At 42.9% G+C, this 23,209-nt stretch overlaps 1 protein-coding gene across 4 annotated transcripts in view; it reads right to left on the bottom strand.

Moving 5' to 3' along the window:
- dars2 (aspartyl-tRNA synthetase 2, mitochondrial) overlaps positions 1-23,209 on the bottom strand; it is a 95,429-nt gene that overhangs the window by 56,147 nt on the left and 16,073 nt on the right. For all 4 annotated transcript variants that reach the window (XR_010019869.1, XM_063063705.1, XM_063063704.1 and 1 more), the window contains 2 exons: positions 17,763-17,829; positions 1,842-1,943 (listed from right to left, as the gene is read on the bottom strand). Coding sequence is in view for 3 of the 4 variants with exons in the window: in XM_063063705.1 (XP_062919775.1) it covers positions 1,842-1,943; positions 17,763-17,829 (169 nt within the window). In the remaining variant the exon portion in view is untranslated. The remainder of the gene's footprint in view (positions 1-1,841; positions 1,944-17,762; positions 17,830-23,209) is intronic.

Genomic DNA, 23,209 nt, shown 5'->3' with positions numbered 1-23,209 from the left:
TGGATAAGGGGTACCATTTAAAATGGAGATGAGGGTGTTGTGTACCTTGGGATTTCTCCACACTTAAAAGTTGTGGACACTGAATAATATATATTCAATACTGAAATAGGTATATTTTTGGTCTATAGGTAAATTGGGGATTAATGGGACCAGGCATGAAAAGTGCGGTTTGAGACCAAGATAAGATCAGGCATATAGCTAACATTCATTTCTATTTCTTACATCCTTGTCTCAGAATAGCAGTGATTTTAGAGTACTATTGCAAAGATGGGAGATTTGCTTCCCTAAACCAACTTAATGAAACAGAGGATTTTTCAATAATTATTCATTAGTTTCAGGGTCTAAAATGCAATCACACAGTTTACTGATACCCAATCAATAACAGGATTTACACCATTAGATGCACGTGCAAGATTTTTTAATGGATTACTTAGTCACATAGATTTCTCTTCAAATGGTTCTAACAAAGCAATGCTAATAATGCCATTGCATTTCTACAACATAATGCAAAAACCAATAAGATTTGATCAGTATACATAGTTTAGAATACACTATAAACTAAATAACATATTGTCTACACCCCATCATAAAATGACTTAGATGTAGAAATAATTTGCAGAAACCAAAGAGAGGGAGAGAAAAACTGTATTTCTTTGGCACAACCTAGCAAATAATCCAACGAACTATCAATAGAAACTTGGGAAATATACCCTACATGTAAAGAAGCTCAAACCAAAGTGCAAAAATATTAAAACGAGATAAACAGATTTTGCACTGCATCACACTCTTATCAGTTTGACATTCAGCTAATAATTTAGCATGTCTTTTGTTGTTTTCAAAATGATAACCAGAGGGGTTTACAGTGGTATGCAAAAGTTTGGGCACCCCCGGACAAAATTTCTGTTACTGTGAATAGCTAAGCAAGTAAAAGATGAACTGATTTCCAAAAGGCACATTTAGATGACACATTTCTTTAATATTTTAAGCAAGAAAACTTCTTTATTTCCATCTTTTATAGGTTCAATATAACAAAAAAAAGAAAAGAGCCCAACACAAACGTTTGGGCACCCTGCATGGCAATACTTAGTAACACCCCCAGCTTGTATCACAGCTTGTAAACACTTTTGTAGCCAGCTAAGAGTCTTTCAATTCTTGTTTGGGGGATTTTCACCCACACTTCCTTGCAAAAGACTTCTAGTTCTGTGAGATTCTTGGGCTGTCTTGCATGCACTGCTCTTTTGAAGTCTATCCACAGATTCTTGATGATGTTTCGGTCAGGGGACTGTGAGAGCCATGGCAAAATCTTCAGCTTGCGCCTCTTGAGGTAGTCCATTGTGGAATTTGAGGTGTATTTAGGTTCATTACCCTGTTGTAGAAGCCATCCTCTTTTCATCTTCGGCTTTTTTACAGACGGTGTGATGTTCGCTTCCAGAATTTGCTGGTATTTAATTGAATTCATTCTTCCCTCTGCCAGTAAATGTTCCCCGTGCCACTGGCTGCAGCACAAGCCCAAAGCATGATCGATCTACCCCTGTGCTTAACAGTTGGAGAGGGGTTCTTTTCATGAAATTCTGCACCCTTTTTTCTCCAAACATACCTTTGCTCATTGCGGACAAAAAGTTCTATTCAAAAGGTTTAAAGGAACATCTAAACAAGCCTGATACATTTTGCGGCCAAAAAGTTCCATTTTAACTTCATCAGTCAACAGGAGTTGTTTCCAAAATGCATTGGTGATAAGAAAGCTAAACTGTTAATTCAGTTTGTAAAGGAATTAATACTAAGAGAAACAATAAATCCAACATATCTTTTTGGGATACAGGAGATTCACAAATCATACTGACCAGATTAGCTTGTCCTGGTGGCCTGGGAATCACTGTTCCAGTGACAGCTATTACAGATTCAAGAGGAAGGTCGCAAAGCATCTTCTTCAAGTGTTCAGTGGACTGTGAAGAGAGGAATTAATCAAGTTCAAATGTGATAGTGCAGCTATTCAGGGACAATAAAGAAAAACAATCTTGGTAAAAATGAGTGATACAGAAGATGACTGGTTATGGTGTAGGAATCTCAATCACTTACTATATACGTGAACTGTGCTGACAGTCAACAGGAGGTCTTAACAAAACTAACATCCAGTATGCCATTGAATGGAAGGCTCTGGGTACTGGACAATAAGTAGCACCAAAGAAAACTCTTAGGCCACAGCCACTTGCGAACATGGAGAGATTTTTTATTTTATGTATCCGATAGTGTGAAGCCTTTAATCGAGGAATTCCACAAAGTACATAGAACATAAAATAGTACAGCACAGTACAGGCCCTTCAGCCCACAATGTTGTGCCGACCCTTAAATCCTGCCTCCCATATAACCCCCCACTTTAAATTCCTCCATATACCTGTCTAGTGGTCTCTTAAACTTCACTAGTGTATCTGCCTCCACCACTGACTCAGGCAGTGCATTCCATGCACCAACCACTCTCTGAGTAAAAAACCTTCGTCTAATATCCCCCTTGAACTTCCCACCCCTTACCTTAAAGCCATGTCCTCTTGTATTGAGCAGTGGTGCCCTGGGGAAGAGGCACTGGTTATCCACTCTATCTATTCCTCTTAATATCTTGTATACCTCTATCATGTCTCCTCTCATCCTCCTTCTCTCCAGAGAGTAAAGCCCTAGCTCCCTTAACCTCTGATCATAATGCATACTCTCTAAACCAGGCAGCATCCTGGTAAATCTCCTCTGTACCCTTTCCAACGCTTCCACATCCTTCCTATAGTGAGGTGACCAGAGCTGGAAACAGTACTCCAAGTGTGGCCTAACCGGAGGTTTATAGAGCTGCATCATTACCTCACGACTCTTAAACTCTATCCCTCGACTTATGAAAGCTAACACCCCATAAGCTTTCTTAACTACCGTATCTACCTGTAAGGCAACTTTCAGGGATCTGTGGGCAGGTACCCCCAGATCCATATAACCATATAAGAATTACAGCACGGAAACAGGCCATCTCGGCCTTTCTAGTTCGTGCCGAACTCCTACTCTCACCTAGTCCCACCGACCTGCACTCAGTCCATAACCCTCCATTCCCTTCCTGTCCATATATCTATCCAATTTAACTTGAAACGACAACATTGAACCTGCCTCAACCACTTCTGCTGGAAGCTCATTCCACACAGCCACCACTCTCTGAGTAAAGAAGTTCCCCCCTCATGTTACCCCTAAACTTTTGCCCTTTAACTCTCAACTCATGTCCTCTTGTTGGAATCTCCCCCACTCTCAATGGAAAAAGCCTATCCACATCAACTCTATCAATCCCTCTCAATTTTAAACACCTCTATCAAGTCCCCTCTCAACCTTCTATGCTACAAAGAATAAAGACCTAACCTTTTCAAGCTTTCTCTGTAATTTAGGAGATGAAACCCAGGCAACATTTTAACAAACCTCCTCTGTACTCTTTCAATTTTGTTGACATCTTTCCTATAATTCGGTGACCAGAACTGTACAAAATACTCCAAATTTGGCCTTTACAATGTCTTATACAATTTCAACATTACATCCCCACTCCTATACTCAATGCTCTGATTAATAAAGGCCAGCATGCCAAAAGCTTTCTTCACCACCCTATCCACATGAGATTCCACCTTCAGGGAACTATGCACCATTATTCCTAGATCCCTCTGTTCTACTGCATTCTTCAATGCCCTACCATTTACCATGTATGTCCTATTTTGATCAGTCCCACCAAAATGTAGCACCTCACATTTTTCAACATTAATCTCCATCCACCATCTTTCAGCCCACTCTTCCAACTGGCCTAAATCTCATAGTCATAGTCATACTTTATTGCTCCCGGGGGAAATTGGTTTTCGTTACAGTTGCACCATAAATAATAAATAGTAATACCACCATAAATAGTTAAATAGTAATATGTAAATTATGCCAGGAAATAAGTCCAGGACCAGCCTATTGGGTCAGGGTGTCTGACCCTCCAAGGGAGGAGTTGTAAAGTTTGATGGCCACAGGCAGGAATGACTTCCTATGACGCTCTGTGTTGCATTTCGGTGGAATGAGTCTCTGGCTGAATGTACTCCTGTGCCCAACCAGTACATTATGTAGTGGATGGGAGACATTGTCCAAGATGGCATGCAACTTGGGACAGCATCCTCTTTTCAGATACCACCGTCAGAGAGTCCAGTTCCATCCCCACAGCATCACTGGCCTTAAGAATGAGTTTGTTGATTCTGTTGGTGTCTGCTACCCTCAGCCTGCTGCCCCAGCACACAACAGCAAACATGATAGCACTGGCCACCACAAGCTCTCTGCAAGCTATCTTAGTATCATCTGCATACTTACTAATCCAATTTACCATCCCATCATCCAGATCATTAATATATATGACAAACAACATTGGACCCAGTACAGATCTCTGAGGCACACCGCTACACATTGTCCTCCAATCTGACACACAGTTATCGACCACTACTCTCTGGCGTCTCCCATCCAGCCACTGCTGAATCCATTTTACTACTTCGATATTAATGCCTAACGATTGAACCTTCCTAACTAAACTTCCGTGTGGAACCTTGTCAAAGGCCTTACTGAAGTCCATATAGACAACATCCACCGCTTTACCCTCGTCAACTTTCCTAGTAACCTCATGAAAAAATTCAATAAAATTTGTCAAACATGACCTTCCACGCACAAATCCATGTTGACTGTTCCTAATCAGACCCTGTCTATCCAGATAATTATATATACCATCTCAGAGAATACTTTCCATCAATTTACCCACCACTGACGTCAAACTCACAGGCCGATAATTGCTAGGTTTACGCTTAGAACCCTTTTTAAACAATGGAACCACATGAGCAATACGTCAATCCTCCGGCACCATCCCCGTTTCTAACGACATTTGAAATATTTCTGTCAGTGCCCCTGCTATTTCCACACTAACTTCCCTCAAGATCCGAGGGAATATCTTGTCCGGACCCGGAGACTTATCCACTTTTATATTCCTTAAAACCGCCAGTACTTCCTCTTCTTTAATCGTCATACTTTCCATAACTACCCTTCTTGTTTCCTTTACCTTACACAATTCAATATCCTTCTCCTTAGTGAATACCGAAGAAAAGAAATTGTTCAAAATCTCCCCCATCTCTTTTGGCTCCGCACATAGCCGTCCACTCTGATTCTCTAAGGGACCAATTATATCCTTCACTATCCTTTTGCTATTAACATAATGGTAGAAACCCTTTGGATTTACTTTCACCTTACTTGCTAAAGCTGCCTTGTATCTCCTTTTAGCTTTTCTAATTTCTTTCTTAAGATTCTTTTTACATTCTTTATATTCCTCGAGCACCTCATTAACTCCAAGCTGCCTATATTTATTGTAAATCCCTCTCTTTTTCCAAACCAAGTTTCCTATATCCCTTGAAAGCCATGGCTCTCTCAAACTTTTAACCTTTCCTTTCAACCTAACAGGAACATAAAGATCCTGTACCCTCAAAATTTCACCTTTAAATGACCTCCATTTCTCTATTACATTCTTCCCATAAAACAAATTGTCCCAATCCACTCCTTCTAAATCCTTTCGCGTCTCCTCAAAGTTAGCCTTTCTCCAATCAAAAATCTCAACCCTGGGTCCAGTCCCATCCTTCTCCATAATTATACTGAAACTAATGGTATTGTGTTCACTGGACCGGAAGTGCTCCCCAACACATACCTCCGTCACCTGCCCTATCTCATTCCCTAACAGGAGATCCAACACTGCCCCTTCTCTAGTTGGTACCTCTATGTATTGCTGCAAAAAACTATCTTGCACACATTTGACAAACTCCAAACCATCCAGCCCTTTAACAGAATGGGCTTCCCAGTCTATTAAAGTGTGGAAAATTAAAATCTCCCACAATCACAACCTTGTGCTTCCTACAAATATCTGCTATCTCCTTACAAATTTGCTCCTCCAGTTCTCGGTCCCCATTAGGTGGTCTATAAGCGTCACTACACCTTTCCTATTCCTCAATTCCACCCAAATAGCCTCCCTGGACGAGTCCACTAGTCTATCCTGCCAGAGGACCGCTGTTATATTTTCTCTGACAAGCAATGCAACACCTCCCCCTATTGCTCCTCCTATTCTACCACACCTGAAGCAACAAAATCCTAGAATATTTAGTTGCCAATCACACCCCTCCTGCAACCTAGTTTCACTAACAGCTACAACGTCATATTTCCAGGTATCAATCCATGCTCTAAGCTCATCCACCTTTCTTACAATGCTCCTAGCATTAAAATAGATGCATTAAAGAAACTCTCCACCTCTTACTCTCTCTTTATCCTTAATGGAGCAAACAACTTTGTTATTTTTTCTTCCTTGTCCCCTACATCTTTGGTCTGAGTGCTCCTGATCTCTGTCCCCTGCCTATCCTCCCTCACACACTGTCTACTAGCTTTCTCTATTTGTGAACTAACCTCCTCTCTCCTAGTCTCTTTAGTTTGATTCCCACCCCCCCAACCATTCTAGTCACCTCAGTAGCCTGCACAAATCTCCCCGCCAGGATATTGGTCCCCCTAGGATTCAAGTCTAACCTGTCCTTTTTGTACAGGTCACACCTGCGCCAAAAGAGGTCCCAATTATCCAAAAACTTGAGTCCCTGCCTCTGCTCCAATCTCTCAGCCACACATTTATCCTCCACCTCATTGCATTCTTACTCTCACTGTCGCGTTACACAGGCAGTAATCCTGAGATTACTACCTTTGCGGTCCTTTTTCTCAACTCCCTTCCTAACTCCCGAGATTCTCCTTTCAGGACCTCTCCCCTTTTCCTAACTATGTCATTGGTACCTATATGTACCACGACCTCTGGCTCCTCTCCCTCCCACTTCAGGATATCTTGGACGTGATCAGAAATATCCCAGACCCTGGCACCAGGGAGGCAAACTACCATCTGGGTCTCCGGACTGCGTCCACAGAATCGCCTATCTGACCCCCTTACTATCGAGTCCCCTATTACTACTGCCTTCCTCTTCCTTTCCCTACCCTTCTGAGTTACAGGGCCAGACTCTGTGCCAGAGGCACGGCCATTGTTGCTTCCCCCAGGTAAGCTGTCCCCCCCAACAGTTCTCAAACAGGAGTACCTATTGTCAAGGGGCACAGCCACTGGGGTACTCTCTATTACCTGACTCTTCCCCTTCCTCTTCCTAACAGTGACCCACTTGTCTGCCTCCCGTGGCCCTGGTGTGACCACCTGCCTGTAACTCCTCTCTATCAACTCCTCACTCTCCCTGACCAGACGAAGGTCATCGAGCTGCAGCTCCCCAGTTTCCTAATGTGGTCTCTTAGGAGCTGCATCTCGACGCACCTGGCACAGAGGTGGACGTCCGGGAGGCTGGAAGACTCCACAGCCTCCCACATCCGGCACCGAGAACAACATGCTGCCCTCACACTCATACTTCCCCCTCTCCTCAAGTAACAACAAAAAATGAATACCAAACCCTCTTCACCTCGCCCATTTCCACCTAAGCCCGTTGAGCCAAAGCCCTTAAGCCTTCACTCTGCTCCCGGCTCACTCTGCCGCCCGCAAACTCCGCTGCCCGCTGTTTAAGGCTCTGTTCCTTTTAAATCTTCCGAGCTTTACTGCCCGACGTCACATGCCTGCGCAGTCCTGCCTCTCTGAATGCCAATGAAAAAAAAATGAAAAATTCAAAAATGGCTTCGTCTGCACTCCCACTCCGATTCTCAGACTTCCTTCTCCGAGATCGCTCTGCTCCTCCACACTACCAAGTATCCTGCCATTTACTTTGTACTCTGCCTTGGAGTTTGTCCTTCCAAAATGTACCACCTCACACTGCTCCGGGTTGAACTCCATCTGCCACTTCTGCATCCTATCAAATTCTCTCTGCGATCTTCGACAATCCTCTACGCTATCCACAACACCACCAACCTTTGTGTCGTCTGCAAACTTGCCAACCCACCCTTCATCCAGGTCGTTAATAAAAATCACAAAAAGTAGAGGTCCCAGAACCAATCCTTGTAGGACACCACTAGTTACAACCTTCCAATCCGAATGTACTCCCTCCACCACAACCCTCTGCTTTCTGCAGGCAAGCCAATTCTGGATCCACCTGGCCAAATTTCCCTGGATCCCATGCCTTCTGACCTTCTGAATAAGCCTACCACAAATTTTAGATCTAAATCTCTCTCAGTAAAGTGTTGTAGCAATTATTTATAATATAATTATGAATTTATGTCCTGATGTTTCCAATAAAATTAAAGCTGATTGGGAAAGAGAACTTAAGATTATTATACTGATTGAAAAATGGGAAAAAATTCTTCAATTGGTTAATTCATCCTCTATATGTGCTGATTCCTACATGTGTTGATACAGTTTAAAGTAGTGCACAGGGCTCACATGTCCGAAGATAAACTATCTCGTTATTATTCTTATATTAATCCAATATGTGATAGATGTCATTTCGAGATAGCCTCTTTAACTCACATGTTTTGGTCATGTCCTTTGTTGGAAAAATATTGGAAAGATATTTTTGATATTATTCCGGCGGTTTTGAATACAGACTTACAACCTCATCCAATTACTGCTATTTTTGGATTACCAATGATAGACTCAAATTATATAACCTCTTCAGCACGCCGGATGATTGCATTTCTTACTTTAAATTGCTAGAAGATCCATTTTGCTGAATTGGAAAGAGATTAACCCTCCTACTGTATTTCACTGGTTTTCATAAACTATGTTGTGTTTGAATTTGGAAAAAATTAGAAGTGTGGTTTATGACCCTGCCATTAAATTTGAAAAAACCTGGAGGCCATTCATTCAGCATTTTCATATGATGTAATTTGACCATTTCCAAACTTATTTCTCTGTACTGTTGGTTGAGAGGAATGGAGTCGTTGACACTAAGCTTTTCTTCTCTTCCATTTTTACGTTGTTAGGATTGCCCAAGTCTTTTAGTTTAGTTGACTAATTCTGTTTAGTTTAGTTTTTTTGGGGGTGAGGTTTTTTTTTTCTATTTTTTTTTCTTTTTCATGATTTTTCTCCAGTTTTTTTTTGTCCTGTATCATTCATTGTTATCCTACACAAATGGGAGTTTTGTCAACTTATACTATTTGGTCTTATAATTACTCATTTTAAGTACAACAATGTATCTCCAACTATTTGTATTATTGCTATCTTATGTTTATATTTTATGAAATTAATAAAAAGATTGAAAAAGAAAAAGAAAGAAAGAAAGCCTACCATGTGGAACCTTGTCAAATGCCTTACTAAAATCCCATGTAGATCACATCCACTGCACTACCCTCATCTATATGCCTGGTCACCTCCTCAAAGAACTCTATCAGGCTTGTTAGACACGATCTGCCCTTCACAAAGCCATGCTGACTGTCCCTGATCAGACCATGATACTCTAAATGCCCATAGATCCTATCTCTAAGAATCTTTTCCAACAGCTTTACCACCACAGACATAAGGCTCACTGGTCTATAATTACCCAGACTATCCCTACTACCTTTTTTTGAACAAGGGGACAACATTTGCCTCCTTCCAGTCCTCCGGTACTATTCCCATGGATAACGAGGACATAAAGATCTTAGCCAGAGGCTCAGCAATCTCTTCCCTCACCTCATGGTGCAGCCTGGGGAATACTCCGTCAGGACCTGGGGACATATCCGTCTTAATGTATTTTAACAACTCCAAAATCTCGTCTCCCTTAATATCAACATGCTCCAGAACATCAACCTCACTCATATTGTCCTCACCATCATCAAGTTCCCTCTCATTGGTGAATACCGAAGAGAAGTATTCATTAAGGATACTCACTTCCACAGCCTCCAGGCACATCTTCCTACCTTTATCGCTAATCGGTCCTACCTTCACTCCTGTCATCCTTTTGTTCTTCACATAATTGAAGAATGCTTTGAGGTTTTCCTTTACCCTACTCACCAAGGCCTTCTCATGCCCCCTTCTTGCTCTCCTCAGCCCCTTCTTAAGTTCCTTTCTTGCTACCCTATATTCCTCAATAGACCCATCTGATCCTTGCTTCCTAAACCTCATGTATGCTGCCTTCTTCCACCTGACTAGATTTTCCACCTCACTTGTCACCCATGGTTACTTCACCCTACGATTCTTTATCTTCCTCACCGGGACAAATTTATCCTTAACATCCCGCAAGAGATCCCTAAACATCGACCACATGTCCATAGCACATTTCCCTGCAAAAACATCATCCCAATTCACACCCGCAAGTTCTAGCCTTATAGCCTCATAACCTCATAACTTGCCCTTCCCCAATTAAAAATTTTCCTGTCCTCTCTGATTCTATCCTTTTCCATGATAATGCTAAAGGCCAGAGAGCGGTGGTCACTGTCCCCAGATGCTCACCCACTGAGAGATCTGTGACCTGACCCGGTTTGTTACCTAATACTAGACCTAGTATGGCATTACCCCTAGTCCACCTGTCAACATACTGTGACAGGAATCCGTACTGGACACACTTAACAAACTCTGCCCCTTCTAAACCATTAGAACTAATCAGGTGCCAATCAATTTTAGGGAGGTTAAAGTCACCCATGATAACAACCCTGTTATTTTTGTACCTTCCCAAAATCTGCCTCCCAATCTGCTCCTCGGTATCTCTGCTGCTACCAGGGGGCCTATAGAATACTCCCAACAGAGTAACTGCTCCCTTCCAGTTCCTGACTTCCACCCATACTGACTCAAAAGAGGATCCTGCTATATTACCCACCCTTTCTGTAGCTGTAATAGTATCCCTGACCAGTAATGCCACCCCTCCTCCCCTTTCGCCCTCCTCTCTATCCCTTTTAAAGCACTGAAATCTAGGAATATTGAGAATCCATTCCTGCCTGGTGCCAGCCAAGTCTCTGTAATGGCCACTACATCATAATTCCATGTATGTATCCAAGCTCTCAGTTCATCACCTTTGTTCCTGATGCTTCTTGCATTGAAGTACACACACTCCAGCCCTTCTGCCTTACTACCTTTACACCCTTTATTCTGCTTCTCTTTCCTCAAAGCCTCTTTATATGTTAGATCTGACTTTACTGCATGCACTTCTTCCACTGCTCTATCACTCCGGGTCCCATCCCCCTTGCAAATTAGTTTAAACCCTCCCGAACCATGCTAGCGAACCAACCTGCAAGGATACTGCTTCCCCTCAAGTTCAGGTGCAACCCATCCAATCTGTACAGGTCCCACCTTCCCCAGGAGAGATTCCAATGATCCAAAAATCTAAAACCCTGCCCCCTGCACCAACTCCTCAGCCACGCATTCAACTGCTATCTCCTCCAATTCTTACCATCACTGTCACGTAGCACTGGCAGCAATCCTGAGAACCCCACCCTTGAGGTCCTGTTCTTTAGCCTTCTGCCTCGTTCCTGAAGCTCACACTTCAGGACCTCATCCCTCTTCCTGCCTTTGTTGTTGGTACCAACATGTATCATGACTTCTGGTTGCTTTCCCTCTTGTACCAGGATGTCGTGCACCCGGTCACAGACATCCCGGACCCTGGCACCCAGGAGGCAACAAACCATGCGGGTGTCCTTCTCACGTCCACAAAACCGCCTGTCTGCTCCCCTGACTATAGAGTCCCCAATGACGACAGCTCTCCTCTTCTCCAACCCACCCTTCTGCACCACAGGGTCAGACTCAGTGCCAGAGGCCCTGCCACCGTGGCTCACCCCTGGTCAGTTGTCCCTGCCAGGAGTATCCAGGGTGGTATACTTATTATTCAGGGAAATAGCTACAAGGGTGCTCTGCACTACCTGTCTACTCACCTTTGCTTCCTCCCCTCTGACTGTCACCCAAGTAGGACAAGTAATATTAAAACACTTCATTTATCTCCTACCCAAAAATTGCTGACCTCCAACTCTGGAGAACTCCCATCTACTGCCATCAAACTCATAGTTCCCTTACCCTCCACAGCTCACTACAACCTCCTACCCCCTACCCAAGATCCACAATCACGACTATCCAGGTAGGCTATTGTCTCTGCCTGCTCCTGCCCCACTAAACCCATATTCTCATACCTCAACCCCATTCTATCCTCCATAATTCAGTCCCTTTTCACCTACATCTGTGACACTTCTCATGCTCTCTATCTCCTCAATAACTTACAATTCCCTGGCCCAGACTGCCTCATTTTCACCATGGATGTCCATTCCCTACACACTTCTATCCCCCATCAGGAAGGCCTTAGAGCTCTCCGCTTCTTTCTCAAAAAAAGAACCAGCCAGTTTCCCTCCACCACCACCCTCCTCTGTCTCGCAGAACTGGTCCTCACCCTCAGCTATTTTCCTCATCCCACTTTCTCCAGACTCAAGGGGTAGCCATGGCACACACTGGGCTATGCTAGCTTTTTCGCTGGCCATGCAGAACTTCCATGTACGAACCCTTTCCCGGTAATGCTCCCCAACTCTTCTGCTGCTACACTGGCCACTGCACTGGTGCTGCTTTATACATCTATGCTGAGCTATTACAACTTTGCCTCCAACTTCCACCCTGCCCTCAAGTCACTTCTGACACCTCCCTCCACTTTCTTGATCTCTTTGTCTCCAGCTGTGGAAACAAACTACTGACTGTTGTCTTTTATACACCTACCAATTCCCACGGTTATCTTGTAAAATAACCCTTGGGGTAAGTGATCACGATATGATAGAATTCACAGTGAAATTTGAGGAGAAGCTAAAGTCAGATGTATCAGTATTACAGTAGAGTAAAGGGAACTACAGAGACATGAGAAAGGAGTTGGCCAAAATTGATTGGGAAAGGATACTGGCGGGGATGACAGCAGACCAGCAATGACTGGAATTTCTGGAAGCAATTCAGAAGGTGCAGGATATATACATCCCAAGAAGGAAGTATTCTAAAGGCAGGATGACACATCCATAGCTAACAAGAGAAGTCAAAACCAACATAAAAGCCAAAGAAAGGTATATAATACAGCAAAAATTATTGGGAAGTTAGAGGACTGGGAAGCTATTAAAAACTGACAGCGGCAACTAAAAAAGTGATTAAGAAGGAAAAGGTAGATATGAAAGTAAGCTAGGCAATAATATTAAAGAGGATACCAAAAGTTTCTTCAGGCCAGAGTGAATACTGGACCGCCTGAAAATGATGCTGGAGAGGTAGTAATGGAGGATAAGGAAATAGCAGATGAACTTGAGGAATTATATGCAGAATTAAAAAGGCTGAAACCTAACTGGTTTACTTGCAGCTTGGCTAATAATGTTGCAAAGATAACTAATGAACAAAGAAGTGCTTGTTGCTGCTCTGTGTAACCCGTATCAAGATGCCTAGCAACAATCAGAGTATGTATGCGATAACAAATGTTTAACAAGCAACCCCAGACAGTACTCAGGGCTTACTTGGGTTGCAGATTTTCCCAGGTTCTGTGTGCGGGGACTCCGTAGTTATACTGAGCGACGCAATCTTGCTAATAAACAGTATGCAATTTTAAGTAAACTGTGTTTGACAATTATTCCCTGGGTCTGAACCTAAAGTCCTCTGGTAGAGAGGCAGATCGACAAACTGAATAATTATATTGCATAAATCATCACTGTGGAAGACGCTAGCAATATGCCGGACGTTTGAGAGTGTCAGCAGGCAGAAGTGAGTGAAGTTGCTATTACTAGGGAGAAGGCTTTTTGGGAAACTGTAAGTCTGAAGGTAGATAAGTCACCTGCACCAAATGGTGTACACCCAAGGGTTCTCAAGAGGTGGCTGAAGAGATTGTGAAGGCATTAGTAATGATCATCCAAGAATTGCTAGATTCTGGAATGGTTCTGGAAGACCGAAAAAAATTGCAAATGTCATTCCATTCTTCAAGAAGGGAGAGAGGCAAAAGAAAGGAAATTTTAGGTCAGTTAGACTGACCTTAGTGTTTGTGAAGATATTGGAGTTGATTGTTAAGGATACAGTTTCGGGGTACTTGGAGGCACATGATAAAATAGGCTGTAGCCAGCATAGTTTCCTTAAGGGAAAACTTTGCCTGACTACTCTGTTGGAATTCTTTGAAGAAATAACAAGCAGGATAGACAAAGGAGAATTGGTGGCTTGGACTTTCATAAGACCTTTGACAAGGTGCCACACGAGGCTGCTTAACAAGCTATGAGTCCATCGTATTACAGCAAAGATTCTAGCATGGATAAAGCAGTGGCTGATTAGCAGGAGGCAAAGAGTGGGAACGAAGGAAGCCTTTTCTGGTTGGCTGCCATTGATTAGTGGTGTTCCACAGGGGTCTGCGTTGGGACTGATTATTTTTACATTATATGTCCATGACTTGGATGACAGAATTGATGGCTTTGCTGCAAAGTATGCAGACTATACAAAGGTAGGTGGAGATGCAGGTACCTTTGAGGAAGTAGAGAGGAAGTAGAGGTAGAGAGTAGAGAGAGATTAAAAGAACGGGAAAAGAAGTGGCAGATGGAATACAGTGTTGGGAAGAGTATGGACATGAACATTGGTAGAAGTAAAAGGGTAGACTATTTCCTAAACAGAGAGAAAATTCAGAAATCTGAAGTGCAAAGGGACTTGGGAGCCCTTGTGAAGGATTCCCTAAAGGTTAATTTGCAGATTGAGTTGGTGGTGAGGAAGGTAAGTGCATTATTAGTATTCATTTCAAGAGGACTGGAATGTGAAAGCAAGAATGTAATACTGAGGCCTTATAAAGCACTGGTGAGGCCTCACTTGGAGTACTATGAGTGGCTTTGGGCCACTTATCTAAGAAAGTATGTGCTGACGTTGGAGAGAGTTCAAATGAAGTTCACAAAAATGATTCTGGGATGGAAAGGCTTGTCATATGTTTGATGGCTCTGGCCCTGTACTCACTGGAATTCAGACGAATGAGGGGTGACCTAATTGAAAGCTATCAAATGATGAAAAGCCTTGATTAGAGTGGTTGTAGAGAGAATGTTTCCTGTGGTGGGAGAGTCTGACCAGAGGACTCTTCTGGCTAAGATAGCACTATGTAATATGTGCAACAGCTTATTTGGTAATCAAACAGCTAAGAAATCTGACTAAAAACATCACTAAAAGTACCTTCTCCGAGATAAATCGTGTTAAATTATGGCTGCAAACAGTGAGCGATGGCGAGGCGAGTTCAGGGGATGAGCTGCGAAGGTGTGTTGCAGAATCATCGCAGATAAAGAGTTCCAGTGCACATACAGCTGGCCCAGGAGTGAGGTTGGATTACTCTGGGTGCCGAAAGGAGAAGCTGGGGCTTGGGCAGAGGAGAGTTGGTACCTGTACAACTGGCCTGTGTACGAGGTTAAATTGCTCTGGGCAGTGAGCTGAAATGAAGAGCTTGACAGCAGCTTTGGGCTGGGCAACAAAATCTGGATCTGAAGCGAGCTGATGGGCAGCGTGGTGTAGGCCTGGAGCCTTTCGCAGCAGCAGTGCCAGGGTCCATATGCTGTTTAGACAATTTAAACACCAACCCAGATCAGAGGTGAGAGCCGATTTCGCTCGCCCTCCATGATGTTCTCTCCTTTCTTCAGGGCACCGGAGCCTCTCGCTGTTCCAATGTTTGGTCAATTTAAACACTGGCCCAGATAGACTGAAAAGACTGAGTACTGGGATCCCGGGTGAGAGCTGATTTTGTTCGTTCTCCACAATGGTCACTCCTCTCTCTCTATGACACTGAGGCTATGAAGACAGCCCTGGCTGTTGTGTTCCATGCCCACTAATATAATGAACTGATAAACAAGGCTTTGGGGTCAGCTCTGAGGACTCAATTCTTGGTTCAGATTGTTGCAGTTCGCTTCAATTGTTCGTATGATTTGCGTTTTTTTTCTCTTGCGTATCGGGTGTTGGACTTCCATTTTTATTTTATAAATTGTGTTATTTCAGGTTTCTTGCTTTAAGGCTACTTATGAGGAAACAAATTTCAAGGTTGTATAATCTATACATTCTTTGATGATAAATGTACTTCAAACTTTGAATAGAGGAGAGTTGTTTTAGAATGAAAAGGAGGAATTTCTTTATTCAGAGAGCACTGAAGCTGTGGAATTCATTGCCACAGGCAGCTGTGGAGGACAAGTGTTTATGTATATTTAAGGCAGAGGTTGGTAGATTCTTGATTAGTCATGACATGAAGGGATACGGCGAGAAGACAGGAGATTGGGACAGAGAGGGAAAATGGAACAGCCATGATGAAATGGCAGAGCAAGTTCAATAGTCCTATGGCTTAATTCTGCTCCTCTATCTTAACTACGCCTCCTCCCACCCAGTCTCCTGTAAAAATGCTATTTCCTTTTCTCAGTTTCTTTGTCTGTGTCACATCCGCACCCAGGGTGCATCTTTCCTTTCCAGGACATAGAAGTATCCTCCTCCTTCAAAGAACGGGGTTTCCCTTCCCCCACCATTGACGATGCCTTCACCCGCATCTCCTCTATTTCCCAGACATCCACGCTCACATCATATCAACCACCATATGAGCCTCCGCATCTAACACATTATTCTCCACAACTTCTGCCATCTCTAAAGGGATCCAACCACCAAACGTACCTTTATCTCCCCCTTCTCTCTGTTTTCCACAGGGATCACTTCCTCCATGATTCCCTCGTCCACTTGTCCCTCCCCACTAATCTCCCTCTTGACACTTATCCTGCATTTGGCCAAAGTGCTATAGTTGTCCATCCACCTCCTCCCTCACCTCTGTTCAGGGCCCTAACAGTCATATCGGGTGAGGCAACACTGAACCTGCTTGGGTCATCTATTACGTACAGTGCTCCTAGTGCAACCATAGCTGGTGAGAGCTACATAAATTGGGAGACCAATTCATGAGCACCTCTGCTCCATCTACCAAAAGCATAATCTCCCAGTACCCAAGCATTTTAATTCCAATTCCCATTCCGTCATGTCAGTCCATGAGCTCCTCTTGTGCCACAACGAGACCATACACAGGGTAGATGAGCGACACCTTATATTCGGTCTGGGTAGCCTCCAAATCGGTGGCATGAATATGGAGTTCTTCTTCCAGTAAAAAAAAATTCCCTCCCCTTCTTTTCTTCTTTGATTCCCCATTCAGGCCTCTTAAGTCTTCTCAGCTGCCTCTCAGCGCCGATTCAACCTCTGCCCACCCCCACCCCAGGTCCTCTCCTTCTCTCTATCCTATGGTCCACTCTCCTCTCCCATCAGATTCTTTCCTCTCCAGGCCTTTTCCTATCCTTCTCACCTGACTTCACCCATCTCCTTTTAGACATACCCCTTCCCTTTCCCCCACCTTTTTTTGGGCTTCTTTCCCCTTCCTTTCCAGTCCTGCAGAAGGGTCTCGGCATTTTGTGTGTGTTGCTGTGGATTTCCAGCACCTGCAGATCTTATTATTCCGATAATAATGTTGAGCCTTCTGGCCAACAAACCACGCTGCGCAGCAACCCACCTATTTAATACTAGCCTAATCACAGGACAATTTACATTGACCAACTAACCTAATCATTAGTACATCTTTGCACTGTGAACTTGAAACCAGAGCACCCAGAGGAAACCCACGAGGTCACAGAGAGGATGTACAAACTCCTTACAGAAGTGAACTCCAAACTCAATGCCGTGTTACCTTGGTGCCCAGGTATTCTTAATAACTTGAATTATCAAAATTTTACCATCTTTCTAAAAGTACAAATACAGCTGAGAATATGTCCTTAAGATCTAATTCATTTGCTTCAAATTTATAATGAAGATAATTCTGATGGTGTGGTGATTACAATCATAAAATTTGCTGAACTCCAAATCTACGTACCTCCTCCTGTGGTATAACAACTTGAGTTAATCCATCAAAATCTCTTAGGATTATAAAGAGGCCCTGTCTGAACAAACACAAGAAACAGTTAATGACAGCAGGTGATAAGGCATTCAATTACAATGCACAATTCCTTCTATCACAAGGGTCCTGCAATTCTTTTCTCAGTCAAGACACCTAGAAACTGGGGGTGATCTATTTCAATTTTGTATTCCATATGGCAACTTGACTAGCTGGTATCTGTACTTAAAAACACAGCAGTGTTTGTACCCATCAACTCAGAGCACTTGTGAGACCACAGAGAAACACTACTTATGGTATCTATTTAAATTTAAGCAAAACCTAGGAACCAGGAAAAAAAATGATGCAACACAACCAGAACAGCTATCATTTCACAATACCTTCACAAATCAAAGATGCAAGAGCAGCAATGTTGTAGTAGTAAGGGATTTCAAACTTCCCCAACATTAACAGAGATCACCGTAGCATGAAAGGATTATACACTTGAAACACTCTGGTTTGGTCGGCTGCGCAAGTCTAGGGAAGACAATCTCTGACCCCAGCCAAACTTGTGAGATTGAGGCGCAAGCCCATCCCAAAACCCCGTTTGTCTGGATGCTGCATGATTCATTACCCTGTTACAAATAAGTACCATGAAATATCAGACAGTACACCGCATACAATTAAAAGATTAAGCTTTATAATTCTTAATTTGACTAAGGGTTAGTAAAGAAAGAATTTTTTAAAAAGCCCATTTTAATGAAACAGTCTAATGTGCACAAGTTGGAGCTCTCAGTTTCCCCATTGCCAATCCTCCTTCGATCTCACCCTAGGCTTCGTCAAATCATGGCCCCGCTCCGGGTCGAGTCCTACGACCTCTTCTCTCCGATGTCTTCTTCCTTCATCCCTCGAACCAAAAAGCCCCAAGCCCAACCTTAGTGTCCCTCCCCAGAGAAACCTCCCTTTAATCTGGCCATCCTAATTGGATGGCACACGATTCTCCTATCTCTTATCTTCAACAGTAACTCAAACAAGCAGCTTGCAGCAGCATCCTAACAGTAAAAAAAAATGAACCAAAGCATTACACACTATTTAAGAAATTTGCACACAGCTGAATTAATATTTCTATTAAGAATGAGGTTCTAGATCAGGGGTTCCCAATTTTTTGTATTCCATGGACCAATACCATTGAGCTGAGGGTCTGTGGATTGCAGGTTGAGAACCCTGTTCTAAACCTAATCTGAGGAAACAAGGGGATGAAGTGTAAATCAAGCAAGAGGATGTTATCTCAGTGGTTAGTAAAAATAATGCCTATTATTCAAAATCAATTCAAGATGTCATTTCTGGTACACAAGAGTAAAGGGGAACAAAATAATTGTTGCTCCTGATCCAATGCAGCACAAAAAAACACAATAAGGTAAAGACAATAATAAAAATAGCATAAATGGGGGGCGTCACGTGATGACGTGGGATTGAGACGTGTAAATCCAGCTCTCCCGTAAAAAATCAGCAAAGTACCGTTTAAACAAAGTAAAGTTAATAAATACTTTCCGAAAACTACTTATAAACTTCGTAAGCAACAGGAATTCTGCAGATGCTGGAAATTCAAGCAACACACATAAAAGTTGCTGGTGAACGCAGCAGGCCAGGTAGCATCTCTAGGAAGAGGTGCAGTCGACGTTTCAGGCCGAGACCCTTCGTCAGGACTAACTGAAGGAAGAGTGAGTAAGGGATTTGAAAGTTGGAAGGGGAGGGGGAGATTCAAAATGATAGGAGAAGACAGGAGGGGGAGGGATGGAGCCAAGAGCTGAACAGGTGATAGGCAAAAGGGATACGAGAGGATCATGGGACAGGAGGTCCGCCGGAACAACACCTTATATTCCGCCTGGGTAGCCTCCAACCTGATGGCATGAACATCGACTTCTCTAACTTCCGCTGATGCCCCACCTCCCCCTCGTACCCCGTCTGTTACTTATTTTTATACACACATTCTTTCTCTCACTCTCCTTTTTCTCCCTCTGTCCCTCTGAATATACCCCTTGCCCATCCTCTGGGTCGCCCCCCACCCCCTTGTCTTTCTTCCTGGACCTCCTGTCCCATGATCCTCTCGTATCCCTTTTGCCTATCACCTGTCCAGTTCTTGGCTCCATCCCTCCCCCTCCTGTCTTCTCCTATCATTTTGAATCTCCCCCTCCCCCTCCCACATTCAAATCTCTTACTCACTCTTCCTTCAGTTAGTCCTGACAAAGGGTCTCGGCCTGAAACGTCGACTGCACCTCTTTCTAGAGATGCTGCCTGGCCTGCTGCGTTCACCAGCAACTTTTATGTGTGTTCTATAAACTTCGTAAGACTACTCTACGATATGCCTCGTAAACCTCAACAGAAGAAGTCTGTTGTTGTGAAGTCGCCACGAGATGGGAAGAAAAAAAGGCCTACTGCAGCGATGGAGCCTCGGATTCAGGTTGGATCTCCTTCAGAGGAGACGCATTTTATCTCTGGCATAGAAGAACAGGGAGCAATGGCGGCGGTAGCGGTCTCTCAGAAGAAGATGCCGGAAGTACGCATGCGCAAATCGACACAATTTAAACTACAAGAGCCGACGGCCACTGCAACTGAAAGTGACTCAGAGTCAGAATTGGATATCGCAGAGAATACAGATGAAGAAGAGGAGGAAGAACTGGAAGAGACTGGAAGTAAAGGAGACGACAGAGATATAAGAGAGGCTCTATTGCAATTAACGGCTGAACTAAGAAAATTAAGAACAGAGCTTAGAGACGTGAAGATGTGCTATGATAAAGCTATGAAAAGACAGGATAAAATGGATAAGAAACTTCAGAAGATGGAAAGAACAATGGAGCATATTAACGATAGAGTGGAAAAAACAGAAAATAATGTGCTTGTCTGGAACACGGAAAGAAATCGACTCTTGGAGAAAGTGGACGTGTTGGAAAATTTTAGTAGACGTAATAACATTAAAATTGTTGGTCTTAAAGGAGGTATAGAGGAAGATAATCCAATAGAATTTTTTCAAAGATGGATCCCGAAAACCTTGCAAATGAAAGAGGAAGACCGATCAATTGAAATTGAGCGGGTACATAGAGCTCTAAGACCAAAACCACAAGATGACCAATATCCAAGATCAATTTTAATAAAATTCTTAAGATTTCAAGACAAAGAAAGGATTCTACAGGCGGGTGCCCAAACTGCCAAGAAGAGAAAAGGGCCACTGATGATAGAAGGGAAGAAAATTTTTTTCTACCCTGACATAAGTTATGAACTTTTAAAGAAGTTTAATCCAGTGAAAAAAGCCCTATGGGATCACCGTTATCAAGTTATATTGCGTTATCCTGCAACCTTGAAGATTTTTTTGCCTGGTGGAGAAAAAAGATTTTTTGACGATTACCGGAAAGCAGAGGAGTTTGTGTGAGATTCTTTGAATATTCACCAGATACAAGACCAAACTTAGGGGAGCGAGATGGATTGAAGATGAAGACTGGATCAAGGATTAGGCCTGTTGAATTTTTAGGCGGTTGAATATATAAATATATTATTAATTATATGAGGGAGGGGAAGAAAGGTTAAAATTTGAGGAACATTAGCTGGGAATAATAACATTAATTTTTTTCTATGTATATATAATTTTTTGTTACTGGGGAGCTGGAAGAAACACTGACCAGTCGCTACGTTATTCATGTGTGCAAGCGTGGCAATAGCCACGACCCACACAATGGAGGGGGGTAGTGTTGTGTATCTTTTCATTCACAACATTAGTGGGGGGGTATTTTGTTTTTTTCCTTTTTTGTATCTTATCTATTTTTTTTTCTTTTTTCTTTTTGCCTGGATGATTGGGAGGGAAACACATAGCAACATGGTGAAGTTCAAAGAGATTCCCCAGGGAACTATGACAGTTGAGAAGCTAAGTAATGTTTTAGATTTTAAGAGATAAATATGTAACGTTTTTGAATATTTGGAGCCCTTATTTATAGCTCCGATGATGAAGATCTTGGTTCCTTGGGGGAAAGTAACAAATATATATTAAATTTATTTTTATCCCATGGAGCATGTGCAAACCTTCCAATATTCAGGTGGTTCCTTTTTTTTTCTTTTCTTTTTAGGTAGGAGTATATATCGGGGGGGGAGGGTTAAGGGGAGGGGGGAGGGTAGATTTTTTTTTCTCATGTATCACTTTGAAAACTCAATAAAAATTATATATAAAAAATAGCATAAATACAAATAAATAAGATAGCTTATATACATGAATTGATCATACATAAAATGACAGGAGGTACAAGAGTGTCTAGATAGAAGATGACTGACAAGAAATGGTAAAGTTGTGCTGTTGTGGGGTGAGTTAACGGATGGAGGTGTTGATTTGCCTCACTGCTTTGGAAAAGTAACTGTTTTTGAGTCTGATGGTCCCGGTGTCCCCTACGTAGCATCTCCCCTTAATGAAAGTGGACAAACAGTCCATGAGCAGGGTGGGTGGGATCCTTCATGAAATAACTGGCCTTTTCCCAGTCTCAGAACCAGGCCATGTTTCGACCATGCCTCACCATGGTTCTGCCATTTCATGTTGCATCCAAGTTCGCTCCAGCAATGGCCAAACATCAGCTCCTTCTCCACTCTCAATTCGGCCACAACTGTCCTGCACCTTTGAGATTTCAGTTCACCCTGCAAAAAATGCCAGGTTGTACAGGCAAAGCTCAACTCCAAAAGGGTAATTATAGGCTGAGTATCCGCTGTTTCACTGTTCTGGCAGTAGGCAAACTGAAACTTATCTAGGTGCTCTCTGAGGCAGGAGTTGGATATGCCCAATACCAGCATTCTGAAGCACTTCATTATGATTAATGTAAGGGCTACCAGACAGTAGTCATTGAGGCAGGTCATCGTGCTCTTCTTGGACCCCGTACAATAGATGCCTTTTGAAGCAGATCAGAACTTAACAGTGCAGAAGTGAGAGACTGAAATATTTCCAAAAATACTCAGCTGGATGGTCCACGCAGATCATTGGTATTCAGCCAGATACACCATCAGGACCAAAAGCCCTTTGTAGATTTATTCACTTGAAGAAAGCGCAGTTGCTGGCCTCAGAGACTGAAAGTATCGGGTCATCCAGAAATGTATGTGTGGCATTTCTTTGAGAAAAGTAGTTCTTCCTTTCAAAGAATACATAAAAGGCATTGAGCTCATTCAGAACGGATTGGACAGTAGCCACTTACTCTAACCAATCTCACCTTGTAGGATGTAACATTGCGCAAGTCCTGCTCTAGCTGCTGAGCATCCATCTGTAATTCCAGTTTAGTCTGAAATTGCTTCTTTGCACTCTCAATGGCCATCCAGAGGTTGCACCTGGACTTCTATGATTCTTGACTGCCAGCACTAAATGCCACAGATCTAGCCCTCAACAAATTACAAATCTGGTTCATTCAGGGGCTTCTGGTTGGGGA

Source organism: Mobula hypostoma, chromosome 12 (genome assembly GCF_963921235.1).
Source record: "Mobula hypostoma chromosome 12, sMobHyp1.1, whole genome shotgun sequence".
NCBI classification, from domain to species: domain Eukaryota; kingdom Metazoa; phylum Chordata; class Chondrichthyes; order Myliobatiformes; family Myliobatidae; genus Mobula; species Mobula hypostoma.
The sequence above is the reverse complement of the archived record's forward strand: the minus strand, read 5'-3'. Positions and strand labels throughout refer to the sequence as shown.